At 45.6% G+C, this 19,113-nt stretch overlaps 1 protein-coding gene across 1 annotated transcript in view; it reads right to left on the bottom strand.

Moving 5' to 3' along the window:
• The window catches only part of LOC146860382 (CDC42 small effector protein 2-B-like), a 192,348-nt gene that overhangs the window by 109,428 nt on the left and 63,807 nt on the right, over nucleotides 1-19,113 (bottom strand). Inside the window, exon 3 of the mRNA XM_085644241.1 lies at nucleotides 5,268-5,369. Coding sequence (XP_085500367.1) covers nucleotides 5,268-5,369 — 102 coding nt within the window. The remainder of the gene's footprint in view (nucleotides 1-5,267; nucleotides 5,370-19,113) is intronic.

The raw sequence follows: 19,113 nt of genomic DNA, 5'->3' as shown, positions 1-19,113 counted from the left end.
TTTGGACAGTTTCTTCTTTCACCCAAATACTACGCCATAACAGAAGTGATGATAACTGAAGACAAAAAGATAGCTGGGTTACACCTAATTCATTATGAAAATAGTAACGGCAGTACTTTTAGGCACTGTTAACAACCGTTTCAAAAACATTATCAACTCTCTGTAGACCAGACACCAGCGCCATACATAGTGATGGCGCACGTGCAAGCCTTATATATATGTCTTTTATAGGCCTGGAGCCTAGTTTTTTTTGTGAACTTAAACATAGCCTCAACGTTATGACGAAAACCTCCAATTCTTGCCTCCACTAAGTGGGACCATGTATTCTTTTGATTAACAAGAATGCCCAAGTAGGAAAAGGTGGGTACACAAAGTAATTTTTCATTATTAATAAAACATGTTTTTGTGCTAATGGGAGGTTTGCCCACCACAATAACATGGGATTTAGCAACATTTGTTTTCAGTCCAAGATCACTCATAAAACCATTAAAACTAGTTAAAAGTCTCTGCAGCCCCACCCCTGTTCAGGACATTAAAACACAATAATCAGCATATAGAAGTGCTGGAAGGGGTCCACAGCCTATCTGAGGTACATCCATATTCCCATTGAGCAAATTACTCTCCAGGTTGTTGATGTAGAGGCAGAATAAACAAGCATTGGCATAGCTAATAGGTCTCGCCTTTGGGACCTTATAAGCGTTTAGCCATGCAACAGTTGCATAACTAAATACTTATAAGGTCCCAAAAGCGAGATCTATTTGCTATGCCAAGCGGCCGCGAAAGTGATCGCGATCAATTATCAAAGTGGCCGTGTGGCCGCGAAAGTGAAAGTGATCACGGTCAAGCGCGGCGCGTGCACATGCACTGTAGCTCTAGGCTGGCCTGGTAGCACTTTTTGGAGCCCTCTCAATAAGTCTCGCCAGACCAGCGCATGCGCTGGGTCAGGCGAGACCTAAAAAGGGGCGAGGACACAACCTTGGCGGACCCCGCGATCCATCTTAATTGGGGCGGTGAGCTCGCCGTTGACACCATACCGCACTCTACCCGTTACACCCTGGTGCATTGTTGCCAAGAAGTGGACAATCGATGGTTCTATACCCATAGAGAGCATCTTCTCCCAGAGTCTTCCTCTCTGCACCCAGTCAAAGGCAGACATCAGGTTCATGTACCCCAAATAAAGGGTTCCTGTTCTGGCTAGGTGTAATTGGCGATGACCAGGTGCAGATTTAGACACTGTTCAACAGTGTCAAGGCTTCTCCTGAAACCATATTGAACATCTGAGAATTTTCCCATCTCATCTGCCTAAGTCTCTAGCCTCTCTAATATTACCCGTTCCATGGTTTTACATGTGCAATCAATCGGTGATATGGGGCGGTAACATTTGGGGTCCGATCTATTACCCTTTTTGAAGATAGGGACTATTATCACTGTTCTCCAGAATTCTGGGGGACCATGGGCCTCATAACATCTAAGTAAATTGATCAGGAGAGGCAGCCAGAGGGGAATATGGACTAAAAACACATCTGCTGACATGCCATCAGGTCCAGAGGCCTTATTCTTGACTGTCTGGGATAAGGCTCTCTCCACCTCTTCCAATGACGGCGGTGCCAGAGAAATACTCCCAGATTGATAAGTAAGCCTCACATCAGAATAATTACAACTCCGGTACAGGCCAGAAAAATGGTCTACCCAATCCTCAGGCATAATTGTTACGTTGATCTAATCATTGGTAGAACCATTAAAGTAATCTTGATTTACGGTACGCCAAAAAAGTCTGGAATCTCTATTTTGACTTGCCACGTGAAGCTGACCCCAAGCTTCTTGCCTAAGCTCGGTCTTACTTTTCTCCAATGCATGTTTGTAATTATGGCGTGAGTTTTTTACTTGACAGTATCTCAGGGTTTTTCTTTTAAGGCTTTAATTAATTTACTGTGATGAAAGGTGCAATTACGGTTGAACCACCGTTTGTTATTCTGTGGTCTTGCACCTTGCTTCCTGGATAATATAACATTCGTGGTCTCAGTTATTGATATAATTGATGTTGCAATGGACTCAAAATGTATATCCTCAGCTAGACAGTCTAAAATTTCTCTTAAATTGACTTCTATGATCTGCTTAAGGATGTGGTCAGGATTTATAGCCTACCATTTCCTAAGTAACCCCTTATTTCTAACAAGATTCAAAGGGGGTATTCTAACAGGATCATAGTTCTCATCAATTATGTTTACCAAATCTAGTGAAAGGGGCTTATGATCACTTAGTCCATTTTTGTGTATATTAAAGATAACAGAATGCAAGCTAAAATAATCCGATAAGACAATAAAATCAAAGTGCCCTGGCCTCTTCCTACATATGTTGCCAAGTCAGGGCCCACATCTTCTAGGAGATCAATAGTCATATAGAGAGAATATTTTAACAAAAGTGAGCTAAATATATTCCCACACGGGTTATGATCAAAATGGTGACCACCATCACTGTCCCCATTAAATAAATGGCATACAGAGCATTTAGAAAAGGGACATATCTTACAGTTGAAGTCACCTCCCCAGAGTAAAACAAAATCCATAGCTATCTCCTCAATATGCCTAGATAATGTGGATTCCAATTCATGGGCAATACAGGTATCTAACATATTATGGTAAAAATTTACGACAACCAGAGTCAGATATTTTTAATATAAAATATTAATGATTTGAAAGTGCGGGGACTCCAGGCAAATTTTTCCTAGTTTCCTATTTAAGGTGGTTGAGACCAGGGTTAGACGCCCTCCTTTATTGTGTCCTCCTAGGGATACCCTTGCTGGTGTATGGATGGAGTAAAACCCATTTAAATGTGTAATGTCACGCATCCAAGTCTCCTGAAAACAAATTATGTTATATTTTTCAATAAAGCTGACCCATTCCCTAATCTTCAATTTGTTCCGCAGCCCCGCAATGTTCCAAAAGAGGCTTCCGTGAGTTATCAAAGTGTTCTGAGTGGTTTGCACTCTCTCAACGCCACTTGGAGCGGAGACTGGACCCTCCCGGAGCACCTGATCAATCAGTGCTTGTGCATCCAACTCAACAGAAGCAGATGCGTCTGTGTCGCGGGACGCACCTGGAGACTGTGAGGCCATTTCACGCTGTGTGTCACTGGACGCACCCAGAGAATTTAAGACCTGGATTTTAGAACGCAATCCAGCGTTATTCCATGAGGTAATCCTCCTGAGGTGATCTGCGGGGGTGGGCATGGAACTAAATGGCTGCACAACTAGGGGTGAGGGGGCAAACCATACAACATGGGGCCAGGGGACTAGAACAGCATTCACGTTGGTCTGAGCACTGGGTCATGGACAGGGTAACACCATCTCTCTCTATTGAGTCCTTTATTTTCCACGAGGCAGGTGATCTTTCCACCATCTTAGTACAACGGGGTCTGCTAGCCTGCTCTAAAGTACCCCCCTTACAGCCCACAACCGGCCCTTCACCCAATCAGGGAGAGGGAGGGGGGGGGGTGGAGTCAGTCAATACCTTCCCAATTAAGGGCTTCAAAATAGTTGTTGACTGGGGCAGCATAACTGCAGAGCTAGCCCCGAACTGAAATCCTCCTCCAAGAAGTACTGAGAAGGTCTGGGGGTGGATAGAAGAACCTTAAGGGAACAACACTTATCCCCCTACTTCTGACCGGCCAATTACCCACCCTATCTAAGGAGTACTTGTGTGTAAAAATGCCTCGTATGGACAGATTTTGCTTTGAATGCCCATGTATGAAAATCATAGCCATGGATGCACCCTACAAGTCCAAGGATTACTGTATTACGCCAACAATACACACAATTATACCATTGTGCCAAGGCTGGACACCACAACAGCTAGGATGCCCACCATATATCAATAATGGACATTATTCAAGGGGCGGTCACTGTTCTCTCAGTGATGGCTAAAAGTAGGCCACCCATACTTTTAATATGTCAAAGATGGCTGCCAGTATGACATAACTAGACCAATTTTTGTGAAGTGTGACCATTATTACGGCACTGGCACTATTAAGCCATAAACGGACACAATTCTGCCAGAAATTAAACTCTCGTGATGGGGGCTAGCATACTCATTTGGCGGTCCTTGACACTAGGCATAGCTTTCAAAAAGTGACACTGTTTATTATAGAGAGGTACAATGTCAGACACATGCCTAAATAAATGCAGATGAGGCTATTTTCTCTGCTCTGGATCTATACCCTGCTCTCCTCAGCACTTAGGCGGATTATGCTCCAAACTAACAAATGTTCAATCTGGCTCCTGCAATCCAATACTTCAGTGGGTCAACAATGGTTACTGCTCAAGCTACTGCTGCCACTAGTGTGGGTGGCTGGCACTCTAGGGGTCTTGAAATGAGCAGTGCTGCCTTCTTTAATATTCAGTCTTTCTGAAATATTGGACTTTGCTTCACCTCTGAGGGCTACTTGGAGTGTGCTGGCAAGCTACCAGTACCTCCCAATCTACTCATTGGAAACACCTATATTAGTACATAGGCTGCATCACAAAATCAGTGACAGATCAAAGGTCTGTGTGCAACTTGCATCAACTGTATGCAATCAGTCTCTTTGTATATCTGGCCCCAAAATTCTGAGATACCACCTTTGGTCGACAAATCCAGAGTAATAACGAAATGGTTCAAAGATGCTTCACCGACAGTCGAAGAGTGGTCTTATTAAATGTATAAAAAAAGTCTCAGCAACAGTCAGAGTGGGCTTATTAAATGTAACAAATTAAGAGTATTATTTTGATAAACGCTTGGCTGTCTCAGGTTCCCATGTGTTTTTGGGCACCATTGAGAGAGCTCTGACAGCTGGTAGCTGGGAAGCCAAATGAGCATTACAAATTTGTGAATACTGAAGTGAGACGCTTTTAAACAATGAATGCAGAAATAATTCCAAGTGCTTAATTGTATGGAAAGGGGAGTGAGACAGAAGTTAATGGTTTATTTATAGAGTAGGAGGTTTAAGGGACGATACTGGTGCTGGGAATATGGCAATGCTATACTGTTAGAGTTTATTGTGATACGGTGCGGTGTGTCACACCACTGTCTAGTCTTCAATAGTGCTGCTTCAGCCACAATAACATACCTTCCGAAAGGCATTTCGGAATAGTTATTTAAGTGATTTTGGTTCAAAATGACAACAAGCTTTATTCCCAATTTGTTCACCTATGAGAACGAGAAGGAGCACTTGCAGCAGAGTCAGTGCGAGGATACTGCAAAGTAAACATGACGTAGGGGTAACATACTTACCGATCTATACGCGGACACCTCATCTCCTAATCCTACATGCGAAGTATGTTCAAAATTCATAGGCTCTCCAATCATGCTTCGGTCTATCCGCCGACGCCGCTTCTAAAACACAAAAATGCAAAATGCTTTATGTGTGGCAGAGAGGTACAATTGCATTACAAGTGTCTATTAATCTCTGGTTTGCTTTTAATCGCATCTCTTTGTTGAATGTTTGTACTGTTCATGGCAGGAGGTGAACAGGGTTTCTTTCGGCAGTCAGTCATTGTTACAACCTATTTGTTTCTTTTTAGGTAGGAGCCTTGCTAAAGTCTGAGTAGAATGTATTAAAAGTGCTATTCATAATGTGTAACTGGATCAAAAACCATGACTTACAATTACATGCATTAACATTAGAGCAGAGTAAAGGCTTCTTGAAAACACCAACACTCGTCCCATGTCCCTCTCCCAAAAGGCTTTTTGGTTCCCCTACAGAGCGACCACACAGTGTTGCATGTGAGAACCTTTGGCAAAATATAACACACTATACAGCAGTATGGTTTTGTGTGCAAAGAAAAACCATTAACAGTTCACATACACGGGAAAGTAAAGATATAGTACTGACCACATCAAACACTGGGAAAGCAGAAAATATGTAGTTATTTATTTTGAAGCAGATGCTGAACGACCGCGGAGGTGCATTTCCAAATGATCATTAAGAACAAGAGACGCCGTCCGGGGAGAGACGAAGCAATTTTCCAATAATACGGAGACTGAGCCTAGCAAAAATGATGGCGGTTGTTGGAGATCGTACCAACTGCAGGTGTTGGGAGGCATGGGCCATGCAGGGGGGTTTTAAAATCTGAATACCAAGAATGCAACCACCAGCACCACCCGGGAACTCTGAAGTAGTCTTAACCATTAGGAATCTACCATTTTTATCTTTTCTGCTTTCCTCGCCAAACTAATGCCTCCTCTCATTGCGATTTCAGGTTTTTGTTGAGTACTGTGATTCAGATTGGTGTCTATGCATCATTCGCAACTAAATAGTTTGTCTCAAACAGGTCTCATGTCAAGGCTGGAGATATGGAAGTTGCTACTGGAATAACAGCCTAAGGCCGGTGTTTAAAGGCTCTGTGTTGGGTGACCAACCGTCCGTAAATTTCACGGACCGTCCGTAAATTGGACCTCCTGTTCGTTGTCGGTGGGGATCACTTTTACGGACGCCTTTTGTCCGTAATTTTGGGCCTTTCAGGGAACAGAGCTGTTCCCCTGCGAGAGGCCTCAGCCCTATGATGGGGCCGCCTCGCACTCCTCTGAGCACAAGAGCAGCCCCACCCCGCCCATTGTCATTCTGTGTGGGGCTGATTGCCATATACAGAATGACAATGGGCCAGTCTGATCTGCTACAGCATGTGGTGGCCTTCTCCTGCCAGGGTCAAGGGCAGGGCATTCTGTCTCGTGGAAGTGCAAAAACGCCCATGCTGCTGCTAGGTGAGAATCCAGTTAACCAAAGGAAGGCGGTGAAAAGTTCAAAGGAAAGGATTATAGTTCTTTCAGAGTCTCACCTTTTTAGAACGGACGCATTTTCAATAATATATTCAACGAAGCCATGGTGGCTGCTTTTTAGGTCTCTCCTGATCCAGCGCATGCGCTGGTCTGGGCGAGACATTTTGTATATGGCTTTTCAAAGTGCTGCCTGTAGCCTAAAGCTTGCGTGCACGTGAGAGTGCACGCGCACAGCGCCATGTGTCTTTCCTCCGCCGCAATCGCGATCACTTTCGCGGCCGCGTCACTTTCGCGGCCACAGCTAGTTTATTTTAATGCTTTTGTCATTCGTGGCCACGTGGCCAATGCTTGTTTCTACTGCAATTACATATAGGCCTGATATTTTCATGTATATGGATTTTTTTATGTATATATGTTTTCACTACGCAGATTATATTTCTGTTGCTTATGTATGTAAACATCACATACAGGCCTGACATTCTTTCATGTATATGGATCCTTGCATGTACATGTGTTTTTATTATGTAGGTTACATTTCTGTTGCCTATGCATGTAAATTCCAGTCATGGAATGCCAGAGTTCTTGTACACTCTCATAAATCCATCACGCTTTATCTTTCTCTTGCATTTGCATAGCATTCCCTATTAAACACCACGTTATGTTGGAACAACATCATGGTTCTGTAGCAGAAGCAAGAGTAAACAGTGGGTTCCGTGAGGATCGCACACTTCGTCACCACGATTACTATTGTTGATCACACAGCGTTGACTCTACGTGCAAACACTAGCGTGTTTGTCGTTTTTTTCATCTCCTTTATGGCTGTCATATTCCGTATTCAGTTGTTGTCAACTTGCATATTTTGTTATATTTTCTTTTACTATTGATTTGTTGGTTCTTTTGTTACTAGGCACTTTGTTTCCATAAATAGTGTTTGGGTCGGATTGTTAGTATTACTCATCTCGGTCTTTGGCTCATCATGCAGCACACCGAACGTTTTTTATACCAATCTGGTACATGTGTCCACGGCATTTAGTTCTTTTTCCTATGTCCGCTTTAACTTTTCTATCCCGCTGTGGCATTGCCGCACATTAAACATTATCACTGTAAAGCACCTCGTTAAGATGGTCGCCTTAGAACACATTCACGAGCTAGTGTCTTTGTAACGTCACGTGGTTTGAGGCCAAAGTGGGATTCCCATGATTTAAACCTGCGCGGTTGTCTGCCGTCTTGATTACACTTCACCAAACTCGGTTGAGCAGACACCTCGTTCCTGGTGAGTGTTTCTAGTTCCCTTGCTGTCAGTTTTCCCTTAGAATGCCTGTATTTTACCTATAGTGGCATCCAGCATACTTACTGCGTTTTTATTTTTTTCCCTACTCAGTTCTTGTCCTTTCGGCTGCCCTCAGCTCGGCATCTCTACTTTATATTTTGCCTTACAGGACACCAGTTCTTCGCGCTTCTAGTGAGTGACCTTCACTTTGTACGCATTTTGGGTACAGCCTTAAAAACATCTGCATCGTGAACTGTTTATTCACGTTTGTGCATTTGTTGTGCACCGACAGCGTGTCTTTTTCCGTTTCATGCAGCTTTAGATTCCTTTCATCGATTGAGGCATCTCTTACACCTAGGGTCCTTGATTTATTTTTTCCACGTTCTCCATCACATACTGGTTGTTCATGCTCGGTTTCTGATTTTCCACAGGAATTTTTCTGTTCCTGTGGGGTTGTACACAAAAAGATTAATAGCTGTGCATTTAGTAAGAATTTTCTTAGGTATCCTGGTACATGTCTTGTTGCACCGAGAGGAGTGCGCACTCTTGCATTCAGTATTTGTACTCACTGGCACCTAGGTTCCTTTCGGGCATTCTTTTTAGGTCTTACCTACGTAGCGAGCATGCACTGCATAGGATGAGACTTTTGGAAATCGGTCCGGTTTTGCAGGCAAAAACGTGCATGTATTGCATTGCTTTGAATGGCAAAGCGTGCACGTTTGGCGATTTCCTTGCAGGAGCGAGCGGCGCCATCTGGTAGCAATTATTGCGCTCATTCGCAAGGGAAACGCTGCCTGCTCTCGGCTGCACTCCCCCACCCCCCCCCCCAACCCCCTACTTGCACGAGGCGCATGCTGGTTTACCCTAGAGTGCGCACCTGCAGAACAGACGAAATACGAAGTGTGCCCAGAAACGTCCTATTATGATGGGGCCAAAGAGGTGAGAGACGCCTTTGAAACACTGAATAGAAAAATAGATATCTTGTTTAAATACCCGAGATTTTGTTCATTTGTATTACATTCACAGTTGCCATTGCAGGGTGCTGCTTGCACTTCCACTCACCCACTGTTATCTGGTGCTTGAAGCAGCCCCAGCAGTTTCACTTCCATTCAGCTGCGCGTTGCTGTGGGAGGGGCCTGCAGAGAATGTCCTTGCACCAGCAGGGTGCTGTCATCACACTTCTCCAAGGCTTGAGATGTGTTTTAATGGAGGCCTGCGGAGACCTCTCCTCTGAACTGCTCCGAGATTCGCACCACCCGGGGGTTCATTTGTAAGAAACTCTCACACAAAGAGAGGGCGATCACCCATTTGGCTGCTTATGCTGATAAAAGCATCCATTTGAAGTGGCCGAGAGTTGAATATAGTGACTTATCCTAGTCACAATATCTTTTTTGATGACTTCTGGATGTGTTGCTTTTTATTAAACAATTTGGATTAATAACTTTCAATTTACTGTAACGTGTCCAATCCAGAAAACGTTGTTTCTATGACCTAAACATAGAAATGCAGGAATTACACCATTTCACAGAACAATCTTTGCAAATCGATTCAGCAATACAATCCGCGCCCCCTCGCCTCACTGCTCACTCGCTCCCGACAGAGACCCAAGGGCGACTTTCACTCGCCGTAATATCTCTCTGCCCTGTGAGATACTACTATTTAGGAAAAGGAACACCCACACACGGCGCCCCTTCTACAGCTTCTTCCCACTCTGTCTTTCTTCTTTGTTGGTCCCTCTTTCCCATTTCTCCTGAAGCCCTTAGACTCGCCGGAGCGACCTTAATCGGACATACTGTGCTATACGCACGTAAAGTCTTAACAAAACACTACAAGTACACCAACATATCGAGCACAAGGGATATTTGATTAAAAATCTGCAAAAATAAGTTTATTTAAAACAATAGTGATTGTTACAAATTTTGTTCATACGGTAATAGTGATTGTTACAAATTTTGTTCATACGGTAATTGCTCCCGAGAGGTCAAATATGCCCCTGGTGTCACACCACGATAACAAAAAATAATGATTTCCCAAGGAAAAGCAAAGAAAAAACTTTTTCCCAAAAAGTTGTCAATTGTTTCTCACTCTCGGCGCGATTTGATTGAAGAAAGCGGTTTAATGAACATTTGATTTTGACATGTTTTATTCTCTTTTCAGCTGAACTCACTCACATCTTCGCAAAATGACCCAACTGTTTGCCTGACCGCAGTGTCGCGCTTAGTTGCGCTTCAGTTCAATTGCACGTTTACCTAAAAATGTCTCACGTTTGAAGCGTATCCTCCAGGGCTGTAATGCAGGCCCCTGCAATGCAAGGGAAGGGGGAAGGGAACCCCTCCAGGGAGCCCCAAAACCTTCAAAAGCAGCTGCATTTAGCCTAAGGCCGATGAATATCTCTCAGATATGGGAAACTCAGGGGCCCATTATCACATTTTGCTCGGGGTGTGGGGGCATCATTTTGCTTTACACCACTGGTATCCTTGCAACTTGTGAAAGGATGTGCGACACTGAATAATGTGATAATATGGCACGCTTTACGTTTGTGGCAACTACAAAAGCATTGGCGATAGTGTAGTAAGTTCAACGCTCGCTGCTGACCTCTACAAATCCCAATGTCCAAAGAGCACCACTGTTACTATAAATACCTCTTAGTTACTGGGAGACTTGAGAAGTGGTTTATATGGATAACTCGACTACTTTGAAATTATGAGGCTTAAAATGCAATACCGCCAACTCGCAAGGTTCAGACATTTTGTGATTCACTGGTCGTGGTTTCTCCTCATCACGAACCAGCTCCATCATATGATATGAACAACTGCTTAGCTAATTTAAAATGTCAAAACACCAACATGAAAAAAACAAGCATTGGTATAGCCAATAGGTCTCGCCTTTGGGACCTTATAAGTTTTTAGCCATGCAACAGTTGATGTTGTTGCACCAAGGATATTGTGCAGTATAACTAAATACTTATAAGGTCTCAAAAGCGAGACCTATTGGCTATGCCAATGCTTGTTTATTTTATGCAACCAACAACAATTGACAAAGCCAATAGTTGTGGCTTGTTGTAGGTGTAACGTAACTTGTTCTAGGAGTAACGTTACTTGTTGTATTATATATCTTAGTGTGATGACAGAAGCAAAGATTTTTAGATCAGGTGTTTTAAGCCACGCCCTTAATTACATCGAACACCCACTTTGGAGAGAATCCCATAGGTTTTTTCATTCCACTTAAAGCCCTGGAAACACCACCATGTCAGTCACCTCACGTCCGGGCACTGTGCATCATGCATGACTCATGCCATCCACTTTTTCAGATTGCCTATGTGCAGGCGCATAGCGAACCCTCCCGCACCCCACCCATGCTTTAGGAACTACAGCGAGGGTGGAGTTCTTGATGGGTCTCTTCTTTCTGCAACTCCACAGAAAGACTCAGCTCATAATTATTGTGAAAAGGTGAGTAAGTGAAGGGATGGCTGGATGGATGAGTGAAATGATGGATGGATGAGTGAAAGGGTGGATGATGGGTGAATGAAAAGATGGATGAGTGATAGGTTCAATGGATGGATTCCTAAGTGGATGAATAGATGGATGGGTGGGTGAATGGAATGATGGATGGCTAAGTGAAGGGAGGATGGATGAAAGAACGGGTGAAAGAATAAGTGACTGGGTGGATGAAAGAGTAAGTGAAAGGATGACTGGATAGGTAAATGGCTGGATAGATGAGTGAATGGATGGATGGGTGGAAGAGAGGATGGATGAGTGTACGGATGGATAGGGTGAAAGGGTGGATGGATGAGTAAAAGCGTGCATGGAGGGATGGATGAGTGAAACGATAGATGGAAGGGTACGTGATGAATACGTTTGTAAATGGTTGAATATGGACATGGATGGGCACACAGATGGAAGGACAGAATGAATGGTGAAAGACAATGACGAATGAAAGTATGATTACACATTGTAAGCCCCATTATCTTAAGCAACCTTTTCTATAGATTGACTTTCACATTTATATGAGTCATTGTCTCTATATAATGTGTGTGTGATGTAACGCACTCCAACACCCTGCCGTACATACATCGAATGAGAAGCACTATAAAAGAAATTAAATACACATGAGAGAGGGTCTATGTGAAGATGAGAGGCACCATTGGAGTGTGGTAGCATGGCCGGACTGGGCATCGGGCATTTCCCTGCGAGCTGGAAAGTTGGGGTGGGGGCGGTTTTGTTACCACAAAAAGACCTGTACATTTGCTTAAAGCTGCGCACATACTGAAAAATCATGAAGTGCACAATTGTCTCAACCAAATACAAACTTATTTTCACTTGTACTTAAGTGGTTGTCTATCTACTTACTTATATACAATGGCGCAACCTCCTCTGATGTGTCTGTAAAACGTACCTTTTGTCCTAAATTTTGACCTCCTGTCCTGAATTTTTGCCCTGAATTTTGACACTCACTGTCCTGAATTTTCACCCATGCCAGTTGGTCACCCTAGCTCTGTGCCTTCAAAAATCCAATTCTAAAAGATTAGTCTAATTTGTGGAAGTACAACAAAGTAACTCCAGAATCTGCAATGGTGTCTTCCCCTCATTCGTTGCCCATTTGTGGTCAGAAATACACAAGGCATGTAACTCTCACATCCCACTGCCCCAATCAACACAATCCCCAACAATAACCAATGAACCAAGAATTGTAAGACAAATGTGTCGCCTCACTATACATAGCTCCCAGAAATGAGAGAACATCCACTTGCAGAATCAGAGGATCAAAACCGGATCCTGCTCCTAGGAACAGTGGAGAGCCACAGCAAAACACACCAATCACCACCTGCTTGTATAGCATATCAATGACAAAATTTGCCACAATACTTTAGGCAAGTTCTTTTGTCGCTGCTCCCAGCTTTAACCACAGATAGCGGCACAGTTACACAGTACAACCACATCTAGCGGCACAGTTTCATAATACTGTACAATCTGATCAGTTAACAGATCCCAACAGTGACCAATAAAGGATACACAGTAATTTTAAATCAGTCTTAGTTTTAATTTTCTCCCACATGCCTCCTCGTGGCCCTTGATTTCTGCAAACATACCATCCATTTGGGCCATTGTTATATACCTCCTCATTACCATGGTGATGCAATAAATTTGGTGCTTCCCGCCGGCTAACAAAGTAAACAAATTTGTCTTATTCATAAATAATCCCATAATAGAAATAGCCAGCTATATTGGGTGCCTTCGATGGAAAGCTCATCAGTGATGCACTTAAATGGCATTCTCCTTCATAATATAACTTGAAATAGCCGACAACGTATACTCCTTAAAGACACCTTACTATTTTCCTCTGGCTAGTCTTAGCACTTCCACCCCCCCTCGTCTGACTTGTAATGAAGTTTTGCAAGAGCATCTCTAGCCCATTGATCATGGAATGGTTTTCTTGGGCCCACTGTAAAAACTCGAGCCATTCTCATTACAGTGTAAGGGTAGAGAACATGGCAACCAAGTCAGGGGGCGGCTCCTCCACATAGACGTCAGAGCATCACCCCATTGCTTTCTTGCAGTGAGAGAAGCGGAAACGTAAAATGGTACATACCATTTTACGTTTCTGCTTTTCGCACTGCGAGAAAGCAGAAGAAGGGTATGCCTGGTTGGGGGCGGGCAGGTGGGCTGGTCAGGGATGAGTGGCTAGCCCAATGTTATGAGCGCTGACTGTTTGGTCGGCCCCAGGGCCGACCAAACCAGTCAAAGCACTCTCCGTTTTCTTCATACGGACTGCGAACAGCCTCCCCATAGACATCTGTATGGACGGTGTCCTAGCCAATCACAACACTGCTATTGCAGCATTGTGATTGGCTTAGGGGAGGAGAGGGAGGCTGCCTGCTTCTACTTCATGTGAGCAGAGAGAGCAGGAGACGCGAGAGTCCTGGACGGAGGCAAAGGTACATTTTTGTTTATTAAAAAAAAAATTCAATTAACCCCATCCCCCCTGTGTGCGCGACCCCCTCCACGCATGTTCCCCTGCCCCCCCCCCCCCCAAAGCGCTTCCATTGGGTCTCCATTTTGCAATTCTAACCAGAGTATATTTACCAGTAGTGTGCTATCTTTAAAAGCGTTTCTTTTCCCGAAGTACTACAGGAGAAGACTCTGGCCCTATGGATTATATCCTGCCATTCTTTAGGGAAGAATTCCTGTTCCAACTCCAATTCCCACCTACGCTGCGCTAGGGTCTCAACACTATGTTTGAGCATATTCAAAAAGGAGTAGATATCTGAAAGCAGGTGCTTGTCTGATGTGCGTGTGATGTACCATGGTTCAAATTTTGTGAGGGAGCGGCTAGTATGGGGTTGCACCTGAGGTTGTGTTACCCAGTGTCGGATCGCTAGATATTGCCAATGGGTGTCTTGGGCAATTCAGAAACCTGATACCTATTTGGAAAAATCTATAATCCCCTTCTCATCGAATAAGTAATCGATCCTCCTACAATTGGCTTCTTGCCATTTCAGATACCTATTCACTTCCATCGTGGGGGGGGGGGGGATTGCCTATAAAAGGGGTAAGCGGGGAAACTGGGTTCAAAAGAACACTGGTCTCCTGTACTCTGTTCCACGCCCCAATGGTCACCCTCCGTACCGGCGAGATACAAACTCCATCCGGCCTATGCCGTTTAGGAAGCCTGGGGACCTTCCATATGTGCATCCCTGCAATTGCGCCATCAATGAAACACCAATGCTTTTCAGACTCTAGTTTATACCACTCAATCATAAACCATAGTTGCGCTGCGTGAAATTATTTCTTTAAGTGCGGGACCCCAAGCCCCCCCCATCAGCCTGATTCAGAAATGTTTGATGTCGTGCCATTCGGGCTCTTTACCCTTCCCAATTAGGTGTTGCAATTGCGTCAGTATTCAAGGTGGAGGGCATAGAGGTAGCCTCTGCAGCACAAAGAATACAAGGCAAAATAGTCCTTTTAACGGCCGCCAGCCTGCCCAACCACGACATGGTGTGCTTCTTCCAATTAAGTAACTTACGCCGGGTTGCATCCAGCAAGGCTGAATAGCTGGCCTCGACAGTCTTTTCCGTTGTGGGAAATAACTGCAGTCCTAAATAAGAAACTCCCCCTTGTGCCCACGCGAATGGGAATTTCTGCCTCTGTTGCTATTGCTGAGCTCGGGGAAGAGTAAGGCCAAGAGTCAGTATTTTTTGTAGGTTGATTGTGAAGCCTGAGACCCTGCTAAAAGGTGTGAATTCTTCTAATAAGAGAGGAAGGGAAAGTGCTGCTTGCATGAGGAATAACACTACATTGTCCTCATAAAGGGATATTTTGTGATCTGTCACCCATTCGAATCCCAGTGATCAACTGGAGTTGTCAGACCCCTTCGACAAATGGCTCCATATAGAGCGCGAAGAGCAAAGGGGAGAGCGGGCACCGCTGGCAAGTCCCCCTCCCTATCACAACCGTCCGGGAAGCCATCCCGTTCCCTCTAATGCGTGCTTCTGGTGTTTTGTATATGCAATTCACCCATCTTTGATAGCGTTCCCCAATCCCAAAACTGCCCAGGACGTGTCTCAGGTACGGCCAATGTACACGGTCAAACAACTTCTCGGTGTCGACAGAAGTACCATATGTTGTTAAGTGCGCTGAGTTTTGTTCAGTAAGTGGCAGAGGTGTCTCGTCCCATTGCTGCAATTGCATTCAGGAATAAAGCCGGATTGATCTGGGTCCACTAGGCCGTGCATGCGAGGAGCCAGGAGTGCCGCCAATACACTAGTGAATATATTTAGATCAACATTTAGTACAGAAATCAGGTGGTAGAAGGAGCACTCCTGTGGGTCTGTCCCGGGTTTCGGTATCACAACTACTTCTACCATTGACATTCTGGAGGTTAAGGTTCCCGTTTCGCTGAAAGCGTTAAAAAGACGAACCAGAAGCGGTGTGAGCTCAAGGGGAAACGCTATGTAGAAATCTACTGGTAAACCGCCCTTCCCCCCTCCCCCGGGTGCCTACCCTACCGTAAGCTTCTGTATGGCCGGCAGGACCTCTTCTGGACGGAAATCCGCGTCCATAGCATCTGTATCAGCCAGGGGGAGGGATGCCACTGGTGCCCAACTGAATTAGTCCTCGGCAGCCGTCGCATTCAGGTGTTTCACCCTGTACAGTGTGGTGTGGAAGAACTCAATGTCAGTGTCCATCTTGAGAATCTCTCGGCGTGCATTTGTCTAGGACCTTAGCAAGTGTGCTAGGAGTTTCCTGGCTTGGTTTCCCGCTTCGTTGTAGCGTTGATTAGTACGCAGGAGTGCATATTCCGCGCGGTCACAGCCCAGAGCCTTCAGTTGCTTCCGTGCGTTAAGTTGTCTTCATGTCTGAACAGCACCCGTGCGGCGGCAAACTCCCTCTAGCTCCCTGATCTGCAACTCAAGTAGCTCCTATTTGTCCTTCCTATATTTATTGAGCCCAGCTGTGATAGAGAAAAACTGGCCCCTTATGACCACCTGCAGGACGTCCCAGACCAGGGACAGCGGAACCGATCCTTCGGAAATTCATTTCCAGATTATCACGGATAGCGGCTCGTATGTCTAATATTAGAATCGTATGGGAGTAATTTATGGTTGAGCCTCCACGACCACTGTCGCGGTGGCTCTCCCGGTAAGCATAGCACCAGTTAATTCGGGGAGTCGTCTGACAAGGCCGCTATCTCCATCGTTACATCATGGATGTAGCCCTTAACCCTTTGGGAGGTCCAGAACAAGTCAATCCGCACATATGTTTGGTGCGACGCTGAGAAAAAAAGGTGTATTCCAGAGCTGTGGAGTTGCGGTACCTCCAAGAGTCTGTCAGCCCCACCTCCCAAAGTCTCTGGAGCATAGGTTCTGAGAGAGATTCTGAGTAACCCATCCGTGCTCTTGACCGGTCTAGCTGCGAGTCCAGTACTATGTTAAAGTCCCCCCCAACACTAAATCCCCATCCTGAGAGTCCACCACAACGTTTAGTGTATCTCGGAGGAAAGCATCCTGGTGTTCATTAGGGCTGTAGATGGAGGCTATGGTACATGTGTGAGATCCTACTAGGACTCGCAATGCAAACATTCTGCCTGGTATTTCTGCGTGTACCCCTTTTACAGTTCCCCGGGAAATGTGAAGCTACGAGATTTGCCACACCAGCCTTCCTCTCCATGGTCGAGGATAAATATTTTCTATCGTACCACTTGGATCAGAGGCATTGCCAATCGGCGCGCAACAAGTGGGTCACCTGCAATAAGCAAATATCGCAGCCCGCCTCTCTAAGCATTGTGAGAAGCGTGCGTTGCTTAACGGGTGCACTGAGTCCTCAAAAGTTGAAGCTCAGGATCCTAACCTTAATTGTGGACATATGAGTATTTAGGAGGATGCGCAGGGATCCTCTTCTGGGGTTGCATGGGAATAGGGATTCTCCCCACTCCGCCCCCAACCTATCCCGGGCCCCATGTGGTGGCGTGTCGCACAGACAGATTTCTGTCAATATCTTCCTCTCGCCCCCCCCCCTCCAGCAGCAGTGGTTCTTGTGGCAGCTTCTCCCCTCTGTCCAATCATATGTGGAGGGCGTGACATAGTGACCCATGGGTTTGAGCAGTGAGCCATTTGGGATAAGGGCATCCCACATTACCTAGCATCGACCTCCCCCCTTGTGTGCTGTAGTTCCCTCCCAGTTTCCATTTGACCCCTGGCCATCTTCTTGCTTGCCCCCCCCCCCTCACCCCCTGCAGCATCGGTAGGAGTAAGCCCCGTTTCTAGAGATAGAGAAGTACAGAAAGCAAATAAGTGAACAAACAATGAGAGAATGCCATCAGCTTGGCATGTAACACACTATTGTGCATGGGTCCATGTGTCCGGTGATTGGCCATCTCGTCGATGAGAGTGAGCCCTCTCCGCCAAGACTGAGTTTCTTCCTTCCTGGACGTATCTGGAGTTTCTGCAGCGCAGCAGTGGAGGGTAATCGTAGAACCTGTGCTAAGACGGTCCGATTGTCCCCGGCCCGCCTCGGTTCTGTATCTGTTAGAGCAGCGCCTCTTTCTTTCTGGCTCTCCATAGCTGTGGGTTTGGAAGGTTTCTCATGTCTGGTCCTTCGTAGTCTTCAGAGTTTTTGCGAGTCGCATGTGGTAGTGTCATCTGTTGACGACTCAGGGGTGTCCTCTTCCTCCAAGTCGAGACCAAGCACCTCCTGTGCCTCCTTCAATGACCGATCTTAGTGCAGTTCTTGGTCCCAAACAAATGAGAGCCTAAAAGGGTGTCCCCAGCGGTATCGGATTCCTTTATCGTGTGGCTGGTTTCAGAGCTTTGCATCATTGAAGGGTGACCGGTGACAAGTCTTGGTAAATCACAACTTGAAGACCCTCAAACACAAGGGTCGCTTTATCTCCAGTGGAGCCCATTATGATCTACTTTTGCTGGATAGAGTGGAGAAGGGAGGATGTCCTGAAGTTGTCCCAGATTCTTGCCTGGTCGGCCTGCGCGATGAGTGCGATCCAGGATGACTTTTGTCTCCAAATGCCGGTGCCACATGTCAAAAGAAGCTAATCACCCATTCCTCCAGCTTTCCCCCCCATTTGCCAAGAGAGGTACGCCTTTAATGGTTATGTTGGATATCCGAGAGAGATTTTTGAGGTCCTCGAGGCGGAAGTAGAGCTCCTCATTCCGGTCCCCTGAGCTCCAGCAACTCACGGGCCTGTTCATTAACCTCTTCCTCCCTTTGTTTCCCATTTCTTTCCAGGGATTCAACTCGGTCACCAATTTCCTGAACCTCTGCCTTGATCTGCTCGATATCGGAGGGGACATCTTGTCTCATGCCCGCAAAGTCCTTAAGTGTCCCGAACAACTCCTCCAGATAATTGGCTCCTCCAGCTGCTCTCAAGGAGAGTCTACATCTTTCTCCTTTTGTTGGGCCGTTGGCTGGTCTGCCTTTTTGGTTCCTGGTTTCTGGAGGAGATCCTTGCTCATCAGATCCTTCTTTGTTCAGTGTGTGGTCATCTCCACAGGGCACCATCGCTCGTACACCAGCAGCACGGACGCTCAGACCCGTCTCGGCAAGGTCACAGGTCCCCTGGGGGATCTTGGTTTTGGCG

This window comes from Triturus cristatus, chromosome 3_1 (genome assembly GCF_964204655.1).
Source record: "Triturus cristatus chromosome 3_1, aTriCri1.1, whole genome shotgun sequence".
NCBI lineage: Eukaryota > Metazoa > Chordata > Amphibia > Caudata > Salamandridae > Triturus > Triturus cristatus.
This window is presented reverse-complemented; position numbering and strand designations above follow the sequence as displayed.